The 20,257-nt window shown below is 39.1% G+C and overlaps 1 protein-coding gene across 1 annotated transcript in view; it reads right to left on the bottom strand.

Annotated features, from left to right (window-relative positions):
- Window positions 1–33: 33 nt before the first annotated feature.
- LOC130909072 (arf-GAP with coiled-coil, ANK repeat and PH domain-containing protein 3-like) overlaps window positions 34–20,257 on the bottom strand; it is a 33,780-nt gene continuing 13,556 nt past the window's right edge. Inside the window, exons 5-25 of the mRNA XM_057825161.1 lie at window positions 20,008–20,066; window positions 18,891–19,074; window positions 18,689–18,733; window positions 18,513–18,608; window positions 18,156–18,230; window positions 17,656–17,667; window positions 17,388–17,500; window positions 17,272–17,323; window positions 17,103–17,203; window positions 16,791–16,902; window positions 15,034–15,242; window positions 13,691–13,760; window positions 12,364–12,461; window positions 11,262–11,479; window positions 10,952–11,041; window positions 7,728–7,817; window positions 6,444–6,658; window positions 4,111–4,220; window positions 3,914–4,024; window positions 3,292–3,353; window positions 34–1,131 (exon numbers count right to left, since the gene is read on the bottom strand). Coding sequence (XP_057681144.1) covers window positions 1,025–1,131; window positions 3,292–3,353; window positions 3,914–4,024; window positions 4,111–4,220; window positions 6,444–6,658; window positions 7,728–7,817; window positions 10,952–11,041; window positions 11,262–11,479; window positions 12,364–12,461; window positions 13,691–13,760; window positions 15,034–15,242; window positions 16,791–16,902; window positions 17,103–17,203; window positions 17,272–17,323; window positions 17,388–17,500; window positions 17,656–17,667; window positions 18,156–18,230; window positions 18,513–18,608; window positions 18,689–18,733; window positions 18,891–19,074; window positions 20,008–20,066 — 2,229 coding nt within the window. The 3' untranslated portion in view covers window positions 34–1,024. The remainder of the gene's footprint in view (window positions 1,132–3,291; window positions 3,354–3,913; window positions 4,025–4,110; window positions 4,221–6,443; window positions 6,659–7,727; window positions 7,818–10,951; window positions 11,042–11,261; window positions 11,480–12,363; window positions 12,462–13,690; window positions 13,761–15,033; window positions 15,243–16,790; window positions 16,903–17,102; window positions 17,204–17,271; window positions 17,324–17,387; window positions 17,501–17,655; window positions 17,668–18,155; window positions 18,231–18,512; window positions 18,609–18,688; window positions 18,734–18,890; window positions 19,075–20,007; window positions 20,067–20,257) is intronic.

The raw sequence follows: 20,257 nt of genomic DNA, 5'->3' as shown, positions 1-20,257 counted from the left end.
CATATGTCAAATTATCCTCCCTCATTGAAAAAAAAAGACAAGACAAAAGTGTTGTGTTTTTTTGTTTATTGACATTTTATTGCATCTCATTTGAAATGGGACATTGTTGACAGTACATTTGCCCAAGTAGTTGTGGTATATATACGGCTTATATCAATGTACAGGGTGTTAAATTCTGGGAATTTTCTAAATTGAAAACTGGACAGTAATTTTGTGTTACAGAAGTTCTTTGAAGCCATGAGCTTATAAAAAAAAATAATAAATGTTGATTCTTAATAGGGAACCTATTCATTGAAAAAATACTTCAGAATAATCTTGACTAAAACAGCCAGATTTCATGCAAGTGAAGTACAGTTTTGCAGCTATTTTGAATGGGATTGGGGGGGGGGGGGGTAACAGGTGCATTTTTGTTCAATCTTGAATGGGTTGGGTCAGAGGGAATGAGCATTATCGAACTCACCATTTCAGTTTTTGTTCGTCAATAACAAAATTCTTCACTTAAACAATTAAAACATGTTCATGTTCTTATAAATCTGATGGGAAAATGCTTTTTTAAAATGTACTATCATGAAAGGATGTCTTATGACAAAAAATGTTTGAGTATACCAAACTTTTGCTTTAAAATTATGTCTACTTGCATAACATTACGATTTTTCCTCTTTAAAAAATGATGTAAAAATAATTTTAACATAGACTGCTCGGAATCGGCAAACCTTTTGTATTTCTAAGCCATGCAGGGGTAGTTTTGATATTTGTTTTGAATTTGAAATAAGAGTATGATAGACAGAATACTGTCAAATAATACTGTACTTTTGGTTGGTTTGATAATTCAGGATGCACCAAAGCAAGAGAGAAAACAAGTGCTATCTGTTTGTAAACACTCACAAAACTGAACACTCCCTCTAAGGATATGACCTGCAAATCCTCAGGGACAAAATAAAGCATAAAACTGGAAAATTAAAAAGGAAAAATAAGGTGGCTGATTTTGTCCAAGTCACAGGTCAAAGGTGGTCCCCTGGATTGACTACCTGAAGGAGTGCCTGAAGTGCACGCTTCTCCTTTTCAGCTTCTCGGGATTGTGGGACGCCATGTGCGAGAACTCTCGGAAGATGTCCAGGTACGTGGCATCCCCTGAGGAAGAACCACAGCCGAAGTTGAGGACGCAAATATTGGACAAGGCAGGGCAAAAGAAAGGATGTTTTTGATATGCTAATTAGAGAAGCCTTTTCCAACAGTGGATGGTAGTCACGGCAACGGCTCAGTCCAACCACACTACATCTTTTGTGTCCTGTCAACGGTCCCAGGCTCAATTAAAAACAAACAATGAACCTCTCTGAGTGTGTATGCGTTTTTTGGAGCGAAGGAGAAGTTTCCTTTCATTGTATTTCAGCCAGGACAGTCGACACACAGTTTCCTGTAGCTGCAGTTGAATGAGGACATTTAACTTCCCAAAAGCAAGTACATTTGCTGTAAAAAGTGACAATGTTCTGACCTCCTTATTCTGACCTCTGTATGACTTCTGCTCTCTGTGTGGTATTCAAGATGCATTTGGAAAGTTCTTAGAAGCATTAAAAGTGAAAAACCGCCAAGATATTAAGTCACATTTGTTTATTTCTTAAATAATTAGGTAACAGCTGCCATTGATGTCTGTAAAGGTGCAATCCATTTGAACTGGAAGGGTTGGCAGCAAATGAACATTAGTTCAAAATGTGTAATAGTGATAAACTAAATTAAATATGCAACAGAAGGGTTACAAGAGCCACATGATTGGAAGTTTATAATCGCCAATGGCTCTGAAAGAGTTGAAAAGAGGGTTGGAAGCAGGGGTCGCGTTAACCGGATATTTTCCGTCGTTGACCGGTTTTTTAAAACGGTGACGGAAAAAACTAGAGTCCGTCCGTCATTTTGACAGGTTGCAATTCACACCCCAGACCACAGGGTGGCGAGTTAGCATATTAATTAGCTATTGTCTCTCTTAATGCATGACGTCGTTGGCTCTTCTGTCAGAATATTGTAGCGTCACCGGGGTCTGGCGGCGGCACCGTGATTGACACATCAACGCGAGGTTCTTATTGGTGCACCCGGTGTGCCAGCGCGTCATCCAATTGATGGACAAGATTGCCGCCTGTGTATAGACCCCAATCACATGACGTCACAACTCCGCCCCCCTGACTGGAGCCGCCATATTGTGTGTCAGCTGTTCATGTTTACACATTACCGCTACGTACATGCCTCCTATTACGGCGTGTTTTTCTGCTCGTTAATATTAATAATCAAAATGGTGAAGGCGTGTGTGGCGGTTGGTTGCTGTAACAGAAAAGATGGACGGAGAGACTTGAAGTTCTACCGTATTCTGAGAGACTTGAGGATGAGAGCGAGATGGACTGCTGTAATTCGACAAGAAATCTGGGCACCAAACGATCACCGCAGACTATGTAGTAGTCATTTTATATCTGGTAAGATGCATTTAATATATATTTAGAAGATTTTGGGCTGACAACCACAATTAAGATCATTGTGTGACGTTGGTGATCGGGGTCTATATCGTTGCCTCTTTTTCTTTGGGGGCGGAGTTGTTGGCGGTAAACAGAGTAAAAAGGAAGAAAAATACCACGACTCCCGTGTTTAATTTTTCGCCGCCAAGCAAGCGTTACAATATTAATTAAAAATGAATGAAAACTAAATACTATTGAATATGTCACCATTATCATTTTAAAAATTTAAGTGACCGGTAAAAATAGACCATGACCGGATTTTTATGACCCCGTCAGTCAAAATGACAGACAACGAAAATGTCTAGCACAACCTCTGGTTGGAAGCAAGCTTAATTTTAATCTAATAACTAGACAGCACAAATACACAAATGAAGTGTTACTGTTAAAAGCATTTTAGTTTACACGACTCACTTAAGTCTTTCCTTTCCTGCTATGATTGTAAAATGATTTGAAATAAAATGGTTAAATAACTATAATCAATCAATTACTGTATTCATCACCAAGAAGAGAACAGAAGCATAAGTGTGTGGGGGTCTGGAAAACATGTTAAAAATATTTTTTTTGAAAAAAAAAAAAATAGAGCTCATGTTTCATTGTTCATTATCAAATCCCTAATTAATAATAACCAAACCAACAGTACAAAAGGAAATGAGAAATGTCAAATGAGAAATGTGGAAATGAGAGTTTAGAACATTCTCCACACCCTCAAATGAAACCTCAGTGCCGTGGCACGGTGCAATAGCTATGGAAATTAAGTTGTGAATGCATCGCCTGTACTGCCGCTCGGTGCCTTGACCTGCTTGGGCGAAACCTCCTTCCGATGCACGCATCTCCTCGTTCATCCTGGACAGTCGCAACCTGAGCAGCAACAACAGCAGAGTGGAATGAACGTGTTGGACATCACTTAACTCAAACAGAAGAAAATGTTAAATAACATTTAGGCAATTTCAGCTTCAAATTACAGTATCAAGTTGCAGTTGTGATGTTGGTTTTGGTCCCTGGGAGAGAGAAATATTCCCTGATTAAGTTGATGAATGATTCTGTTTAACTCTTTTTCCATAGAAGCAATATTAAGCAGAACACTGTGTTGTGCTTCTGGATGCACAATGTATTCTTGCAAAAGGTTTTGTTACCTTTTAAAACGGACAGATGGGCAGGGTCAATCATGGATAAGGTTTATTAAAAGAAAAAAATACTGTGCAATTTTCTGTAATAAAATTCTGTAAACGTATTTAAAAAATAATAACCTTAGATTTTCAATTATTTCATTTGAATAAATCTGAATAAAAACGTGGGGTTATGGAAAGGCTCTGTGTGATTTGCAGCTTTAATTTTTCTATTCATTGTTTTTTCCCTAATCTTATTAAATGTTGGCTTTGAGGAGAAAAAAAAAAAAAAAAAAAAAAAGAACAACATACAATGTGACTATGTCAGCGTTGGCTTGCTGTACTGCAATGCTTAACGGGTCCTGACCGTCCTCGTCACCATTATTCTGGGCTGCACCCCTTTTGAGGAATAGACACACCTGCCTGTAAACACACAAAGGCGACTGGTAATGAATAAAGGACCTTCAGATTTTAAACTGCGCCTGGCTGACACCATACATTTGACTCACCCCGTGTGGCCCAGGTAGGTGGCGTGATGCAGTGGACCCCGCCCTCTTGCATCTCGTTGATTAACATCAGCAGCATTTTGAAGTAAAAACTCGCAGGCTAGTAAGGAACCCTTAACCAACACATGACCGACATTTAGAAAAATTATACAAAAATACTAAATACAGATGTTGGTTTTTATTTGTTTTGGTGGTGAATGTTAGAACATGTTTCATAGTGTCAACAAATCTTCAACATTTTTTGAACATTTAGCAATTACAGACGGGAAAAATTAACTGCACATTTACATATACAGTGATACCTCGGCTCACGAACGCTTGAGCTCACGAACTTTTCGCCTCAAGAACATTAAATTCGCGAGCATATAGTCTCTGCTGGCGAACTAGTTTTCGGCGGACGAACCAAGCCACGCGGTCGGACAGCGCCACGAGAAGCTGACGCACGCTCACGGCGTCCCAGTTCGTCCCCTCCCTTTCGTTGAGTGCGGACGTGGTTTGTGTTTGATAGACATTTTGGACCATATTGAGTGTACTTTTGCTATTATGGGACCGAAAAAGAGTTACATACAGTCCTTATGGAAGGTGACTCGTGTTACCAATTCGCCCTCGACTGGTAATTGGCGGTGCTTTCAGCTTCCCACCGTCGTGAGAAGTGGACCGGCGAGTCACGTTGGCTCGTTGTCGTCGGTTGTCTTCGGTTCGCCCGATTTCCTCTCCAGAAAGGAGGCGGCGTGCATACAAACACCCAGAGGCGTCGGATGGCTTTTTGTGGGCACTTTTATTAACAACCAAAAGCATGTGGGGGGCACAGCAGTGGAGTCTACGCTAACTGCGCACTTTGCCGGTAACACTCTCCTTCCAAACAGTAACTCCCTCCCTCCTCCTCCCACTCCTCCCACTCCCATACCATCGCAAAGGTAAATAAAACAACTTTATTATACAGTACAGTTTATTTCTTTAATTATAATACAATAGCACACTTATTATACATAAAATAAGGTATATTTTTGTGTAGTTTTAAGGCTTATTTAGTAGAAAATTATGTTTTATGGGGACCTGGGAACGGATTATTCTCATTTTAATGGTTTCTTATGGGAAATAAATGTTCGGAAGACGAACTTTTCGCCTCACGCACACTTTCTGGGAACCAATTATGTTCGTGAGCTGAGGTATCACTGTATATGGAACTGATGTTTTTCTCCTCTCATGTGCGACTTGACGGCTTCGACCCCCATTATTCCTTGACGAAAGTCTTTTTGCAGACTTTGCACAAGGGGCGGGAACCTCTGTGTACCTCACGATACGATATGATTTGCTCATGATAACGATCTCACGATCTATTAAATCGATCTATTCAACTCTGCATATTCCCTCTCACCTCTACAATATAATAACCGGAAATAACCAGGAAAAGGCATCATGGCGGCAACTGAAGTCGCTGACGTACGCCGAGGTTACGGGCAACATACCATAAAACATATATTAATCCCAAACTCTCGTATTTAGCGCATAGTCATTGATAAAACAAGTACACACTTTGAAAAGTTTTATGTCAAACTAGAGTGATTCCCCTCGTTTGGAAATTTAATACCTAATGCAATTTTCCATTACATTTAAGACAATGTAAGATGTTGATTTTGCGGATTTTAAATTTAAGACTTTTTAAGGACCCACGGGAACCCTGATATAACACACAGCTGAAACACCAATTAGGTCCACTGGCAATATGAGTTACTATAAAAAAAGCTTCATCATAGTAGTAGTGTCTCTCAGATGCTAAGATGGCTAGGGGATCACCAATTCCCCCCACAGGTGTGCAGAAGAATGTTGGAGGATATCAAAAAGGCATTTCCCAGCAAAAAAATGCAGAGTTATCATCATTTACAGTGCATAACATCATCCAAGCGTGATGGGTCAAGGCCAATACACCATACTGGACGCCTGTGATCTTTTGGCCCTTAATTGGCCGACAGAATGAGCTCAACAATACTTCCAGAAACCATTGTCGGTGAACACTGTCCACCGTGCTATCTACAGTTACCGGTTGGAACTACAATGATGTATTTTCTCAGTGTAAACTTTCGACCCCTAATCTTTGCTCCGTTTTGAATAAAATAAGTACATTTGGCAATTCCACATGCTCATTTCATTTAGTTTTTACTCAGACTTTGTAAAGTGTCCTAACTTTATGGAATTAAGTTTTAGAAAACTAAATAAAATTTCATTTTTGAAGTAGAAAAACTACTGTAATTTGTAAAAAAAAAAAAAAAAAAAAAAGTGTTTTAGTCCAACTAAAACCGGAGATGTAGAGGTAATAAATTACATTGAGTACATACCCCAATCACAGCTTGTATAAGGGGAGTTTTGTCTTCATCGTCCTTGTTCACCAGATTGACATCCGCACCGTGCGCGAGAGCTTCGGCCATAACGGGAAGGTTACGAGCTTTGGCGGCTTTATACAGAAGTGCCCCAGGGTGAAGGTATCTGGCGTCCTCCGGGTCCGACGTGTCTGGATCAGCCTCGCCACTCGAGTCCTCAGACGCCTCGCAATCTAAAGACCAAGAATGTCGATATATTTGAGATTGCGACAGGTACAGTATGTAGTATTGTCATGAGCAAGTGTCGTGAACCAGGTAGAAGGGAAGAGTCAGAGCGTAGCAGAGCGAACTGCAAGTACATTTCCAAAGGCCCCTTGGTGTCGAGACCGTTAATTATAGTATATCACTCTAAAGTGGCATTCCAGGGGAAATTATTTATTTACAGATTGTATTAAAATACATTGATAATATTAAAAATAAGAGTAGTTTTATTTTCCTGAGGAAAAAATACATTAAATGACCTGCTAGTAAAATAGCGACCATCTTGAAGTAGAACCTCACCTTAAGCTAATGCATTATAATTGCACGTCATTTCACTACACAAGTCATAATGTATTTTATTACACTGGGCAACAATTTACATGAACACAACTTACCCTATTCTTCGTAAAACGTAAACGTGTTGAATAAACATAGCACTTATGCCCATTTCTTTCCTATTTTCATTGTATGTCAACGTTTGAACATTTTAATAATAACAAGCACATATATTAACTCGGGTGTTATTCATGTTTATTTTTAAGAAAACGGGAACCCTTTAGTGCAAAAACTGATTAACAAGAACAGATCATTTTTGGATTTTAAAACCTAAAATTTATTAAAAACAGCTGTCAGACCTAAAACAACAAGAATTGTGCTCTCCGGTGTTATCTGAATCTTAAATTTATTTTGCACTCCAAGAAACTGCAGCTTGTTTTTGTGAACATTTAGTCTGGCTTTTGTGTGTTACCTGCTGAAAAAAAATCTTGTCAGCAACTTTAAAACTAGTAGTTTTTACTTCCAAAAGTCATAAATCATGGGACACTAGGATTTTCACTATTCGCAACAGGGTCCCTATGCTCTGCAAATAGAGGGTGTTTACTTTATATGTGCAGACTCATATGGTTGTTTCCTCTTAAGAACAACTGGGGTTGCATGTTTTCTTCAACAGAAAATCACTGTGTGTGAAAAGGTAGTCACCAACTAAATTTCTTGCGGTTTGTTTGCAAAAAATTGGAGTCTGGATCACTGATATGAACTCACTTTCCTCTGTCACGCTATCCACTGCCGGTCCCAGGACCAAAAAGTCAGTGCTACCGTCAGTGCTGCCCAAACCGCTGTCACTGCTGAGGCCTGTCGGACAAAGAAATGCCACAACATGGACGCATCAAGATAGAGTGGATACTTTTCATGCATGTGTGTTTGTGCAACACACGGCAGTACTTTTATAAGATATAAAATAGACTTAGCTTGTAAATAAATCGGTGTGAACATCCGCCATTTTAAAGTGGACTACACAGAAGTACAATCAAGCTTTAATCTTTTAAATAAACAAATTTTTGTAACATTAAAGGGAGCCTTGAATAAAAAGACATGTAGTTCTTGAAAGTTAAATGTTAGTACGAGTTATAATAATTTGATCTTAAAAGCCTTCTAAATGTTTTCGTTTTAATAAAATTTGTAAAATCATTTTAACCAGTAGGTCACCGTTATTGTTGTTGACGTCGCAGGGCGGTGACGTCACATGGGCTCGCTGCCGGAATTCCACAGTGTCACTCGTGAACTACATAAACTTGTCGTCGGTTCTGCCCTTCCAATTTGAACCCGAACGTAATATTAGTGAGAAAGATAGACCTGACGATATTTCACAAAACGAGCAGCAAAAGGAAAATGAACATCAACAATGGGATGAGAGGAGTAGCTTACATGTTTCAAGTTTGCTAGTGACAGCTAACTCCTGCTCTAGTGATGGAGCAGGAGAGTGATATGAAAAACTGTTTGCAGATCTTCACGGTAAACTATTGTGTGATCCAACTTATTCCATTATTATTATGGCGATAGTTAGCATCCACGCAGCGGTTTATTTTTTTCCACCACCTTACCTTATTTTTGTACGTAAAGGCGCTGTCCATGTAGTTGATGATCATCCTGTTTTGTTTATAAGTTGTTGCTCCTGAGAGTCCGAAAACTTGCTTCCCGGTTAATAGGAGACTTTGCTTGGGTTTTTTCATATTCCTGCTGCCCTGGTTATTTGAATCATCTACCACTATTTTTTTTTTCGCCTTACTTTCACAGCATCCCACTGCGGTTTTGCCCGTTTTTTCTATTGTCTCCCGTTTGGCGGTTGCATGTTTTTTTGTGTGTGTTCAATAAACCGTTGTACGCAACCCCTCTGCATTTATTGTCTAATTTATGGTCAAGCTTCACTTCCCCATTCGCGGACCATTTGTTGCTCTTCATCTAAGGACTTGAGTACTGTTCATCTAAGGACTTGAGTAACTGATTGCAGCTAGTAGATTGATAAACAATATACATACTATTGATTGAGTGTGTGGTCTTGAACACTCCCTTATTACAGCGCCAGTGTGGAGTGGAAAAGAGAATCACGTTTGCTCACAATGTGTCTCACATGCTTCATGTACAAATAAAGTACACGACAGTCCTCTTAGATCTCAATGTGCAAAATAAGGCGTCATTATAACCTGTTGGGCAGAAAATGATGTGAATAGCCAGCTATCAAACTAAGTTTAAAACATTTATTCATTCGTTTTTAAGCAAGCTTTGGGACTCTCAGTAGCAACATTTGATAAACTGAGACACAGGCAGGATGATCACTGACGACGTGGACAGCCCATTTACGTGACAAAAATAAGGTAAAGTGTTGCAAAAACATAATCAAACCGCTGTGTGTGTGTGTGTGTGTGTGTGTGTGTGTGTGTGTGTGTGTGTGTGTGTGTGTGTGTGTGTGTGTGTGTGTGTGTACTAATGCCATCCACACAACAGCTCTGGATGCTGCCTATCTCCATAATAATGTAACGAATTGGGTTATTGTGGCGGTATTCGCTTGCGTTCCTGAATGCACCGCGGGACTTACAGAGGTGCGGCAGACAGCAGCCGTGTGTTGTATAAGTTCCCATAATAATGAATTGCAACCTTACTAAGCAGGTGACACTTTCTACAGTGTGACCCAAAAAAAGGTTTACACTCAGTTGACTGCTTGTTTAAAAGCCATTGAAACATATCTAAATAGGTTGTCATGCTTAAGTGATTCATTAAGGTCACTCAATGCAGCTGGTAATCTCTCGTCTCTACAATTCCTGTGCTTCTGCTGAAAATGAAGAAAACTTTAGCTGTACCTGAATTGCTGCGTGCCGGTCTGACACCTACTGAGATTGCAGCAAATCTGAGAATATCCAGATGTACAGTCTACAAAGTTAAAAAGAAGCTGAAAGATACTGGAACAGCCTCACGAAAACCTGGGTCTGGAAGTGCCGATCTGTGCGGACCAAAAAGTTGATTGACAAGGTGATATGTGGCCACCCCAGAGTCCAGATCTCAATCCCCTGGATTATAGCATGTGGGCAACTGTGGAGGACAGTGCCTGTGAGAAGCCACAAACTTCCGTGGCAGCCTTGGAGAGGTCCATTGTTAGATCTTGGGAAAAGATGACAGCATCCTACATAAAGAAGCGTTCCGCAGGCGCCTGGAGGCTGTTGTGACACTTAAGGGAGGACACATTGAAAAATAGAGTGTACTGTACATGTTCTTTACAATAATGTTTAATTTGTGATTAAATTCTAATTCTAAGCTGAATAAACATGGCATTTAAGTTGTATTATGGCAGTGTAAACTTTTTTTTGGGTCACCCTGTAGACGTTACAATAAAATTGGAATTAGTTGGATCAAAGTAAAGATCTGCAAACATTTTATCACATCACCCTCCTGCTCCGTCACTAGAGCAGGAGTGCTAGCTGTCACTAGCAAACTTGACACATGTACGCTACTCCTCTCATCTTATTTTTGATGTGCATTTTGCTTTTGCTGCTTGTTTTGTGAAATATCGACAGGGCTATCCTTCTCATTAATGTTACGTTCAGGTTCAAATTGGAAGGGCAGAACCGACCACATCTTTATGTAGTTCACGAGTGACACTGTGGAAGTCCGGCAGCGAGCCCATGTGACGTCACCGCCCTGCGACGTCAACAACAATAATGGCGACCTACTAGTTAAAATAATTTTACAAATGTTATTAAAACGAAAACATTAAGAGGGGTTTAAATCTCTAATTAGTATAACTCGTTATACTAAATTAAATTAAATTAAATTAGTAATAGCATTTATGTTCTAACAGCTAAATGTCTTTCTATCTTTGGATCCCTTTAAGACTTCTTTTGCAAATCTTTATGCGAGCTCTATGTCATCTCGTTCTGTGCTTGTAGTATCATCCCTTGAGCTCACATCCGTCATGGTGTGTACACATGTCTTACTTCGAGGTCCAGATGTGGCGTGGAAGTAGGAGAAAAGGGAATCCAGTTCATCTGGACAAAATAAGGATTCTCGTTTGGACTTGACAGAACCTAAAAAGGGGGGGAGAAAAAAAAGTAACATTTTATCGGTGGTGTCAGTCAGTTTGTCTTTGAAATATAAATAAATGTTTTCATTAAGATCTTCCATCCATCACTCCCTCTGCTCCATTGTTGATCATAACTCCAATTTCTCGTGCTTATTATGCATTTATAGTAGTTGCCAAAAGACAATGATCCACAATGTGTATGACACATGAGTAGAGGACGGAACCTGAAGAGAGGCTGGATGGCGAAGTGCTGCGAGGCTCCTGTCGGTATCTCCGCCTTGTCTTCGGTACCGTGGTGGCACTGTTGTGCCTCCGACACTTCTGTACGTTCCAGCGCCGCGTCAACTTTCTGTCGCCGTTGATGAGACTCGCCACTGCAGTCAGCTTCTTTATAAACTTTTTCTCCACATACTTGGCCTTAATCCAAGCCTCCTTCTCTTGTCTGCAAGACCAAAATTTGCAGATTTGGTGGTCTTTGAGCATTTATCACTTTTTGTTAAATCCTGGACAGTTTTATAACAATGTTTGACAATGTGCTATTCTTAATTCATAAACTGTCATTGACAGTGATAGAAGTCGTATCTGTTTTGACTTGGAGGGGCTGGCTTGGATTGGACGATGTCCATCGCATCCAGTGGGTGTTTTTTTTTTTTTTTTTTTTTTTTTTTTTTTTTTTTTTAAATATAAATGTTCCTATTTTACTAGTAACTACCACAACAACCACTCTGTGAATACTATATTAACATACATCTAAAATCTGAAAATCAGGTGTACATGTTGTTCTGGCCTGAATTTTGCAGCATATTCACCACAGACTGCAAAGAAGAACTGGACAGAGTGCGGGTGACGACACCTCACAGACTTCCATTTCAAGCTTGCTTCAGGCTGCTGCCATGACATGCGGCATTTTTTCGTCCACGTACGTGAAGCTCATATTTGGGGTATTTGTATAGTATGAATTCTCTACTGTAGTCTATGAACGGGAACCCCAACGTGCCAACTTGGCAAACATTCCTAATGATCCTAGAAATGTAAGTGGCTCTCTCATGACTTTGTGGTACAAAAAGCGAGATTACGACTTAATGATTGTGATACCAAAAAAATCCACTCCCAGTTGTCATGAAGCATTATGTCCCCATGCAGTTCAAATTCAAAGTGTGAACTGGTATATTTTGATGGTGAAATCGAGCAGTTTAGAATGGAGGTTCAATGGAAACTGGCAGAAAAGCCAGACCCAGTGGCCAACGTCCGTTACTGCAGGCTTTTTCAAACACATCTGGGACTTCCATTTTTAAGACGGGAGGTTGGGCCTCACTATTCACCTACCGGCAACTGGACGCTGTCGCTTTGCTGACACCTTGTCCTTCGTGATAAGAGCCCTCATAAATGTGGTTGACGACACCGTTACCCAGCTCACACATTAGCTGCAACCGAAAAAATAAAATCACGATGATGACCAGTTTGCCCTCTTACCCGCCGTATGGCACATTGTTTTTGCTAAAATGTTTAAACTCCACTCCTCTTTTAATGAATAATAATAATAATAATAATGATCTAAATGTATTTAGACTGCACAATATGTTTTTCTTTAAAAAAAAAATAAAAAAATGTTGTGTTATGAATGCTAACAGTTTTTAACAAACCATTAGGTGCGGAATCCAAAGTTATGTTTTTATATTATCAGATCAAGTTTTTCTCCAACTAGCCATATCCTTTGTAAAAACATGTGTTAAACAATGCATTCATGACTATTTTTCATGTTACTTTCGTATTTCATTGTATGTCAATATTTTTCATATTAAAAGCACATAGGCTGAGTAAAGTGCTTTCCATATTTTTATAAAAAATAGGGATCCTATTTCTTTTCTTTTTTTTTTTTTTTTTAAATCTGTTGTTTTTGTTCTAACAGCAGTTTTTGCCTAACTTTGGGTGTGGAATCCAAAACAAATCTCAGTTTTTCTTTAGCAGGTCAAGTTTTTTGGTCTAAGGTCCAAGTTGCTATGACATGCTTGTTTCTTTCATGTTTCATTCATTGTATATATATATATATTTTAAATATAATATATAATAATAATAATTTTAAAAATATAAAACAAGCTCATAAGTTAAATGCACCATTTTCTTATGAAAATAGGGATGCTATTGTTAACAAGTTTGTGTGATTAAGAAAACAGATCAGCCTCATAAGGTTTGTAAAAACAGCCATCATACCTAAAAAAACTGATTTTTTTTTTTTTTAATTAACATTGCTCTGCAGTATTAATATATTTTGATTATTGTTCAAGTATAACAGGTTTGAACCATTAATCAGTCTACTTGTACTTTATATATACACTCTATACACTAGTTTATATAATGTATAAAATAAAGGATTCTAAGTCCCACTTAGAGCCCCAAAATTACTATTGGGCATAAAAAAAAGGAGCCCATCTTCAAAATACTGTAAATACGTGTAAAAAAATATATACTAGTAGATGTTTCGCAGGTCGCTACTCACAAAAATGCTGGAAAAACTTACAATATGGTACAATATTTTGCATTACAAAGACCTGGCAATTAAATACTGGCTGAGAATAGACTTATATAGTTGACTTCGTTTCTATTGATTGTCGGACCGGTTCTTCATAGTCAATCCAGTTGCTCAGTGCTTCACCTTTAATAACTCCGGTTCCCACGAGTCCAGCGTTAGCGAGCGCACTTTGGAGCAATGAACGCCGAGACTTCTGGAACCAAACACAATGTGACAATTCAGTGAGACACGAGGGCGGTGGCACAACAGACACTGGTCGATCACTTTGAGGATAGCCGCTCCCCAGGACGCTGACATTAATGTGATGCTAATCCTCTCAAGTTCCATGCACGCAGCGGCTGGTAACCCAGCAACTAGTGATGCCATGTTGTCTCCTGTGTGACTCGAGGGACGCACCATGAATATTCAACAGCTGGCCAGAAATTTAAATGGAAAGTATTCTTGTGGAATGCCTGCCGGACAATCAAGTGTGAAATAAAATATCTGACTGATTCTTACAACTTCAAAAACTAAGTTTTAATAGCTATGACTGTGCAGCGAGGTTAACTCAAGGTCAACCATTTTCAAGCATCATGTCACAGCAAAAAGACAACCAGAGCTGCAGTGTTGTTGGTTGCACATATTATTTAGTGTCTGTACAGATAAGATGTACAACTGTCCGTAGTTGTTTTGGGTATTTTGTCAAAAGCATATTAAAGAAATATTATCAAGATGCACTATTTCAAAGTACAGGGTGACCCAAAAAAATTTTACACTGCCATAATACAACTTAAATGCCATGTTTATTCAGCTTAGAATTAGAATTTAACCACAAATTATACATTATTGTAAAGAACATGTACAGTACACTCAATTTTTCAATGTGTCCTCCCTTAAGTGTCACAACAGCCTCCAGGCGCCTGCAGAACGCTTGACAAGTCTTCTTTATGTAGGATGCTGTCATCTTTTCCCAAGATCTAACAATGGACCTCTCCAAGGCTGCCACAGAAGTTTGTGGCTTCTTACAGGCACTGTCCTCCACAGTTGCCCATATGCTATAATCCAGGGGATTGAGATCTGGACTCTGGGGTGGCCACATATCACCTTGTTAATAAACTTTTTGGTCCGCACAGATCGGGCATTTCCAGACCCAGGTTTTCGTGAGGCTGTTCCAGTATCTTTCAGCTTCTTTTTAACTTTGTAGACTGCACATCTGGATATTCTCAGATTTGCTGCAATCTCAGTAGGTGTCAGACCGGCACGCAGCAATTCATGTACAGCTAAAGTTTTCTTCATTTTCAGCAGAAGCACAGGAATTGTAGAGACGAGAGATTACCAGCTGCATTGAGTGACCTTAATGAATCACTTAAGCATGACAACCTATTTAGATATGTTTCAATGGCTTTTAAACAAGCAGTCAACTGAGTGTAAACTTTTTTTTGGGTCACCCTGTATGAAAAAACATTTAGAATTTTTAATCAAAAGACCTGTGTATGCCAGAACACTCGATGCACAGCAGAATCCCCAAATTGATGGAAGCCCAACGAGGCTCGATCTGACCGCAGTCGCAGCACTGTTGGTTGCCCGGCAGGCAAAGGATCCTCTGCAGGATGCTATCACCACGGCCGCCGGGTTCTCGCAACTCGCTGGCCGAGTCCAGGCTGCTCGTGGATGGCGACGCCGCTCTGTCTAGATGCTATAAAATACGGGAGACATCGTCAAAACTACGCATCCTAATCACTTACCCTTTCACCCTAAATTATAGTAGTTAAGATGAAGTGAAAGTTGGGAATGAATGAATGTTTTTTTTTTTTTTTGCTCAAATGTGTACCTTTATCTAGACTTTTTTTCTTCCCAGAGAGAAGATACTCCCAACTGTTTCATTAAAAACTTTATTATTCTATTCTCTATGTTTGCAGTGTTTTCTGCTATTAATCCTAATACAGTACTGTAATGTGCGGGAAAAAAACACAATTGTTTGAGGGAAAAAGAAACACATCCAACCAACATCTCTAATTAGATGTATATCTTATATGGTCTATCGGGACAGGTTTCAAACTGAAGCCCCAGGGGCCAGATCTGACCTGTCATCTGATTTTGTGTGGTCCGACGAAGGAACATATTTGCATCAATTTAATGGTTCTTGCTTAATAATAACATTTCAGATTGTCGTAAGCATTAAAAAAAAAAAAAAAAAATCAATCTCCCTTTAAAATAAATTAAATACTTCCTGAACAGAACACTTTCTCTTGGCTTCAAGACCAGGAATTCGGACAGTGTTGGGCAAAATATTCCACAAAGGGCCACAGTGGGTGTGGGTTTCTGTTCCAACCCAACATGAGGAAACCTTTTCATCAATCTGGTGTCTTGCAAGCGCAATCAGTTGATCGCAGTCAGGTGCTTCTTGTTTTAGTAGAAACTTCATTGGTTTATTGTACTGTTAGTGCAGGATCTGTTGGAACAAAGACCAAGACCCACTATGGCCCTTTAGGACCGGTTTGCCCACCCCTGTATTATTTAAAAAATAAATTAAATAAATTTTTTAATTAAATAAATTAAATTTTTAAAAATTAATTAATTAAAAATAAATAAATAAAAAAACACGCTCTATTAAGTCTCTAGACTCAAATGACTTAATGGAATGATTTTGGCCCTAAAATTTGGAACAATGCAGGTAAATTTAAAATGTTAGTGCTGGTACAGAAACTTCTGGCGCCTGTACGATATGCAATTTTGCATTTATTTTTTTTTTCCCCAACTATTGAATGAATAATACATAAATGAGCTAATAAAGTACTGTTTTCATCATTAATATAGTGGAAATGAGCAGGAATGGGAATTTTTACTTGATTCAGATACATTTTCAAATTTCGACCCCAAGATTTCAGGTTAGGTGCTGCAAGGGCTCCTATTAAAAAATGTAGTCTCGAGCGTTTGGTATCATTCAATTTTTAGTGTATAAGAAGCCAGAGACCATCATATAATCATATGACTTGGCAGACATAAGAAAACTGAAGGGATCCATTGCTGCAATGTGGCCCCTAGACAAAAATGAGTTTAGACCTAAGTGGATATCACGATAGAGGAAAAGCATGGGACTGAGTAGATGTGATGCAGGTTACTGAATGGGTGTAAATGGGTAGATATAAAGGTTTTGAATGGATGAATGTCAAGCATTTGTCTTGATATAAAGAACTCTAAATGTAAAGAGGATGAGTGGGTAATTAGAAATCATGTGACTAGCCTCGCTGCGGAGGCTCTCAGGGCTCTCCCTGTAGGCTGAGGCTATGCTGGCTTGGACAGCCTGAATCCAAGCTTGTCTTAGCTTCTCTGACTCGGCCTGCAACATGCAACTCCTGACAGGATTGAGAACACAAACAAGAATAAGTGTGACATGAGAAGTATGATCACTTTTCATTCTATTCAGTACTCGAGCAGCAGCATTTGCAGTCATAGGGAGGATAAATTTTTTATATTAAAGAGAGCCAGTGCAGTGACACACATGTTGCAGTTAGTTCTACTCAGTTTTAGTAATGCACTGAATAAATAGTCCTACTTGGTCGGGGAGGCAACTTCGAAGCAGAATCTCCTCTCAATATCCTCACAGGGTTTGACGGAACACAGACGGAGATCATCCACCACCACTGTCAGAGAGTCCTAGCAGGAGATGAAACAATGTGTGAGACTCAACTTTGTTCAGATTGAACATTGAAAATTGTGCTTGCCTTGAACTTCTTCTGATAAACCAGCTGGCTGTTTTGAATGGAGAACCAGCGTCTAGAGAGCATAAAGGAATGGTTAGCCCGCCTCCAGAAAGGGATTCTGGAGTCTTATGTCCCACCTGTTCCACGTCTTAAAGGCATTGCTGGCTCTCTTAAACAAGTAACCTTCCATCACCACCCCGTTGGGAGAGTCCAAGTTGAACTCAGCCTTGGATTCTTCGTAGGCAAAGTCCTGGGAAAGCCGGTGAGCAAACATTTCAATGATGAACGAATGAGATCATCATGGTCCGCCACACATTTGTCAATCACCAGGAATTGGAAGTAATATTCACTCCCTTCATGTGTGGAATTTTCCTTAGGTTAAAAAAAAATGTTGGATGGACTCACCTGCATGAGTGTCTGAGAGCAGTAAAAAAGAGGGACAAGAGGAAGAAACATTAGAAGCATGTTGAAACAGCATTCACATTGGAATATTACAGTGAATAACTTCAGTGTGGATTTAACTGGTAAAAGCTGTAGTACAGATTTGGGCAGCAGAATGTTCCACTAAATGAGGTGTCAATGCTGAATGTTAGAGGTTGTTAGTGCAGTAAGGCTAGCACTGGAGCAAGATGATCCCTTAAGCCTTTATAGGTTAAATTGAGTTTTATGTCAAATGACCAAAAATAGTCACTTGCCTTATAAAGAGAGTTTTAAGCGATTGACAGCGCAATCATATCACAGTAATAACTTTAACAGTTTGTGAGTTTGATCCGCTTCACGCTTTTGCCCAAGCACTATAGGAGTCCAAGCATGTTGCTTAATGTCACACCTGGTGTCTGTTATTCATTTTGCAACCATGAGAAGACATAAAAAGGACACAATGTATCTCGCATATACCAACTCACCCTTTGCTGGATGGTCGCATGTTTGTGCTCTAACTCTCTCTTCTCCATGGCTGACTCAATCACCAGCTGATCCAACTGAAAGGAAAGGACAGTTACTAAATTATAAGTCACAAGGCACATTTATTGTTTTTTCTAGTCTCAATGAAATTAGTCTGTTACACATAAGAAAGTGCTCACAAAAAGTTTTTGCTAGGATGACAACCCCAGTGTGAGGCAAGAAGCAAGTAAAAACAAGGACACGAACAGACTATATTTTCACTGTTGAGGCAGCACTTTTTCACCCAAATGTAAAAGATTAGCTTAAAAACATGTTTATTGCCCCAGTTTTGATTGAGACGTTAAGGATGACTTGCTCACTTCAGCAGCCAGCCTCTTCATGTAGGGGTCCATCTCTTCCAGCCGCTTGTAGCCCTGCTGGAACAAGGAGTACTGGGCATGCATGAAGGACAGCATCTGGACAGGGAGACATACATCACACCCTGTATGTATATTTATACAAAGTTAAGTTTGAATGGAATTTAAACAAGACTCACTGTATCCAGGATCTCAAATTTCTTCTTGGCCTGAAGGACATTGATCTGCGGGGAGAAGATGTGCACAGCATACATTAATAAATAACATTTTCAGAGACGCGGGCACATTAAGATACGCACTTTTGTCACATGGCTTCAAACATTAATGAAAAGCACAGGAAAAAATATAGACCCAGAGGCATATTGATGCTTAATCTCCCACCTGCAGAACGTAATCCAAGGCCAGATGACGGAAGCACTTTCGCGAGACGCTGAGTGCGCAAGTGGCTTCCTCTACCTCGTGGGCTTTGTTCCTGGGCGCCTGCGCATTCCTTACTTGTGCAATCTCCAGGTCCTCGCGCACACGCTCAAAGTGTTTCTTTGTGTCCTTGAACTTGCGCACGTCCCTAAACAAATGAACTATGTATCACTTTAAGAACTGTGGAAAAAGTGACTTTTGAATGAGTTGTACTGATTAAAATTGTACGTTTAAATTGTGACCCAGTCTCCACTTATCAAGACAAAAATCAAACTAACAATTAATATTGTACATCTGATTGGGATATCGACTTATTAAAACAATCGAATTCAATCAAAACGCTAAATATTTAAAAGATTTTAAACATTTTCAAGAAGCATTTCATTAAAATGTCTCAAATTCTTCGCAAACAAAATCAACAAAAACATAAAAACTGATTTGGCTTTTTAAAAAATTTTCCTTGGTGAAATGGAACTGATTGTGTTCAAAATGTACATAATATTGTATACACTCAATCAAAGGCCGTTGAACCAAATTTGTAATTTCGCAAATATCCTATCAATGTCCAAAGAATTGATATACTATTGTATCATCATGAAATTCATGATTTATACCCTTACAAATGACAGCGTAAGTCTACTACTATTACTACCACCTTTTTTTCCCCAAAGTTATTTTTCTTAGAAAAACAACAACAACAAAACTTATGTTTTTTTAATACGACAAAAAAAGGAAAAAGAAAAAAAGTTCATTTTCCCCCTCCTTTGAAAAACTGTGGCTTCTTAAAAATATACATTTTTTCCCTGATAAATATAAAGGAAACATGACTTTATATTCATATGATTAATAATTTATGGCCTTGAATCATCCTCAGTTTTATTTTCTGATAATTTTCCAAAATGTTTCTCAAAGTGACTTATCTCCTTTTTGCCCCATAATGATGAAACAGTTGGAGTATTTTACATAAAACTGCCTACCGGTATACACCAAGACTGAGTGTCGAACGAGTGCTGTGTTGACACAAATAAAATAAGTATTAACATAATAATTTGTCTTGAGCATAATGAAGATGACAACTCACTCTTTGACAAAGTGCTGTAACTGCTGCTTGACTGAACGCTGAGCTTGATCAAAAAGCATCTGTGACACAAAGATAAAAACTTTAAAAACAGTGTCAAGTGAGCTGGGCTCAGATGAATTGGAAATGAGGCAGGCTACACACTGAACGTGCCTCCAGCAAAGGCAGGCCACATATTGATAAACAACAGACTGATTACATGTCAATCAAAAGGCACATACCCATATAAACAAACATTGTAGTGTTTGGCAGT

The sequence above is a fragment of the Corythoichthys intestinalis genome, chromosome 2, assembly GCF_030265065.1.
Source record: "Corythoichthys intestinalis isolate RoL2023-P3 chromosome 2, ASM3026506v1, whole genome shotgun sequence".
Taxonomy (NCBI): Eukaryota; Metazoa; Chordata; class Actinopteri; order Syngnathiformes; family Syngnathidae; genus Corythoichthys; species Corythoichthys intestinalis.
Note: the sequence above shows the minus strand (reverse complement) of the source record. Positions and strands in the feature narration are given on the sequence as shown.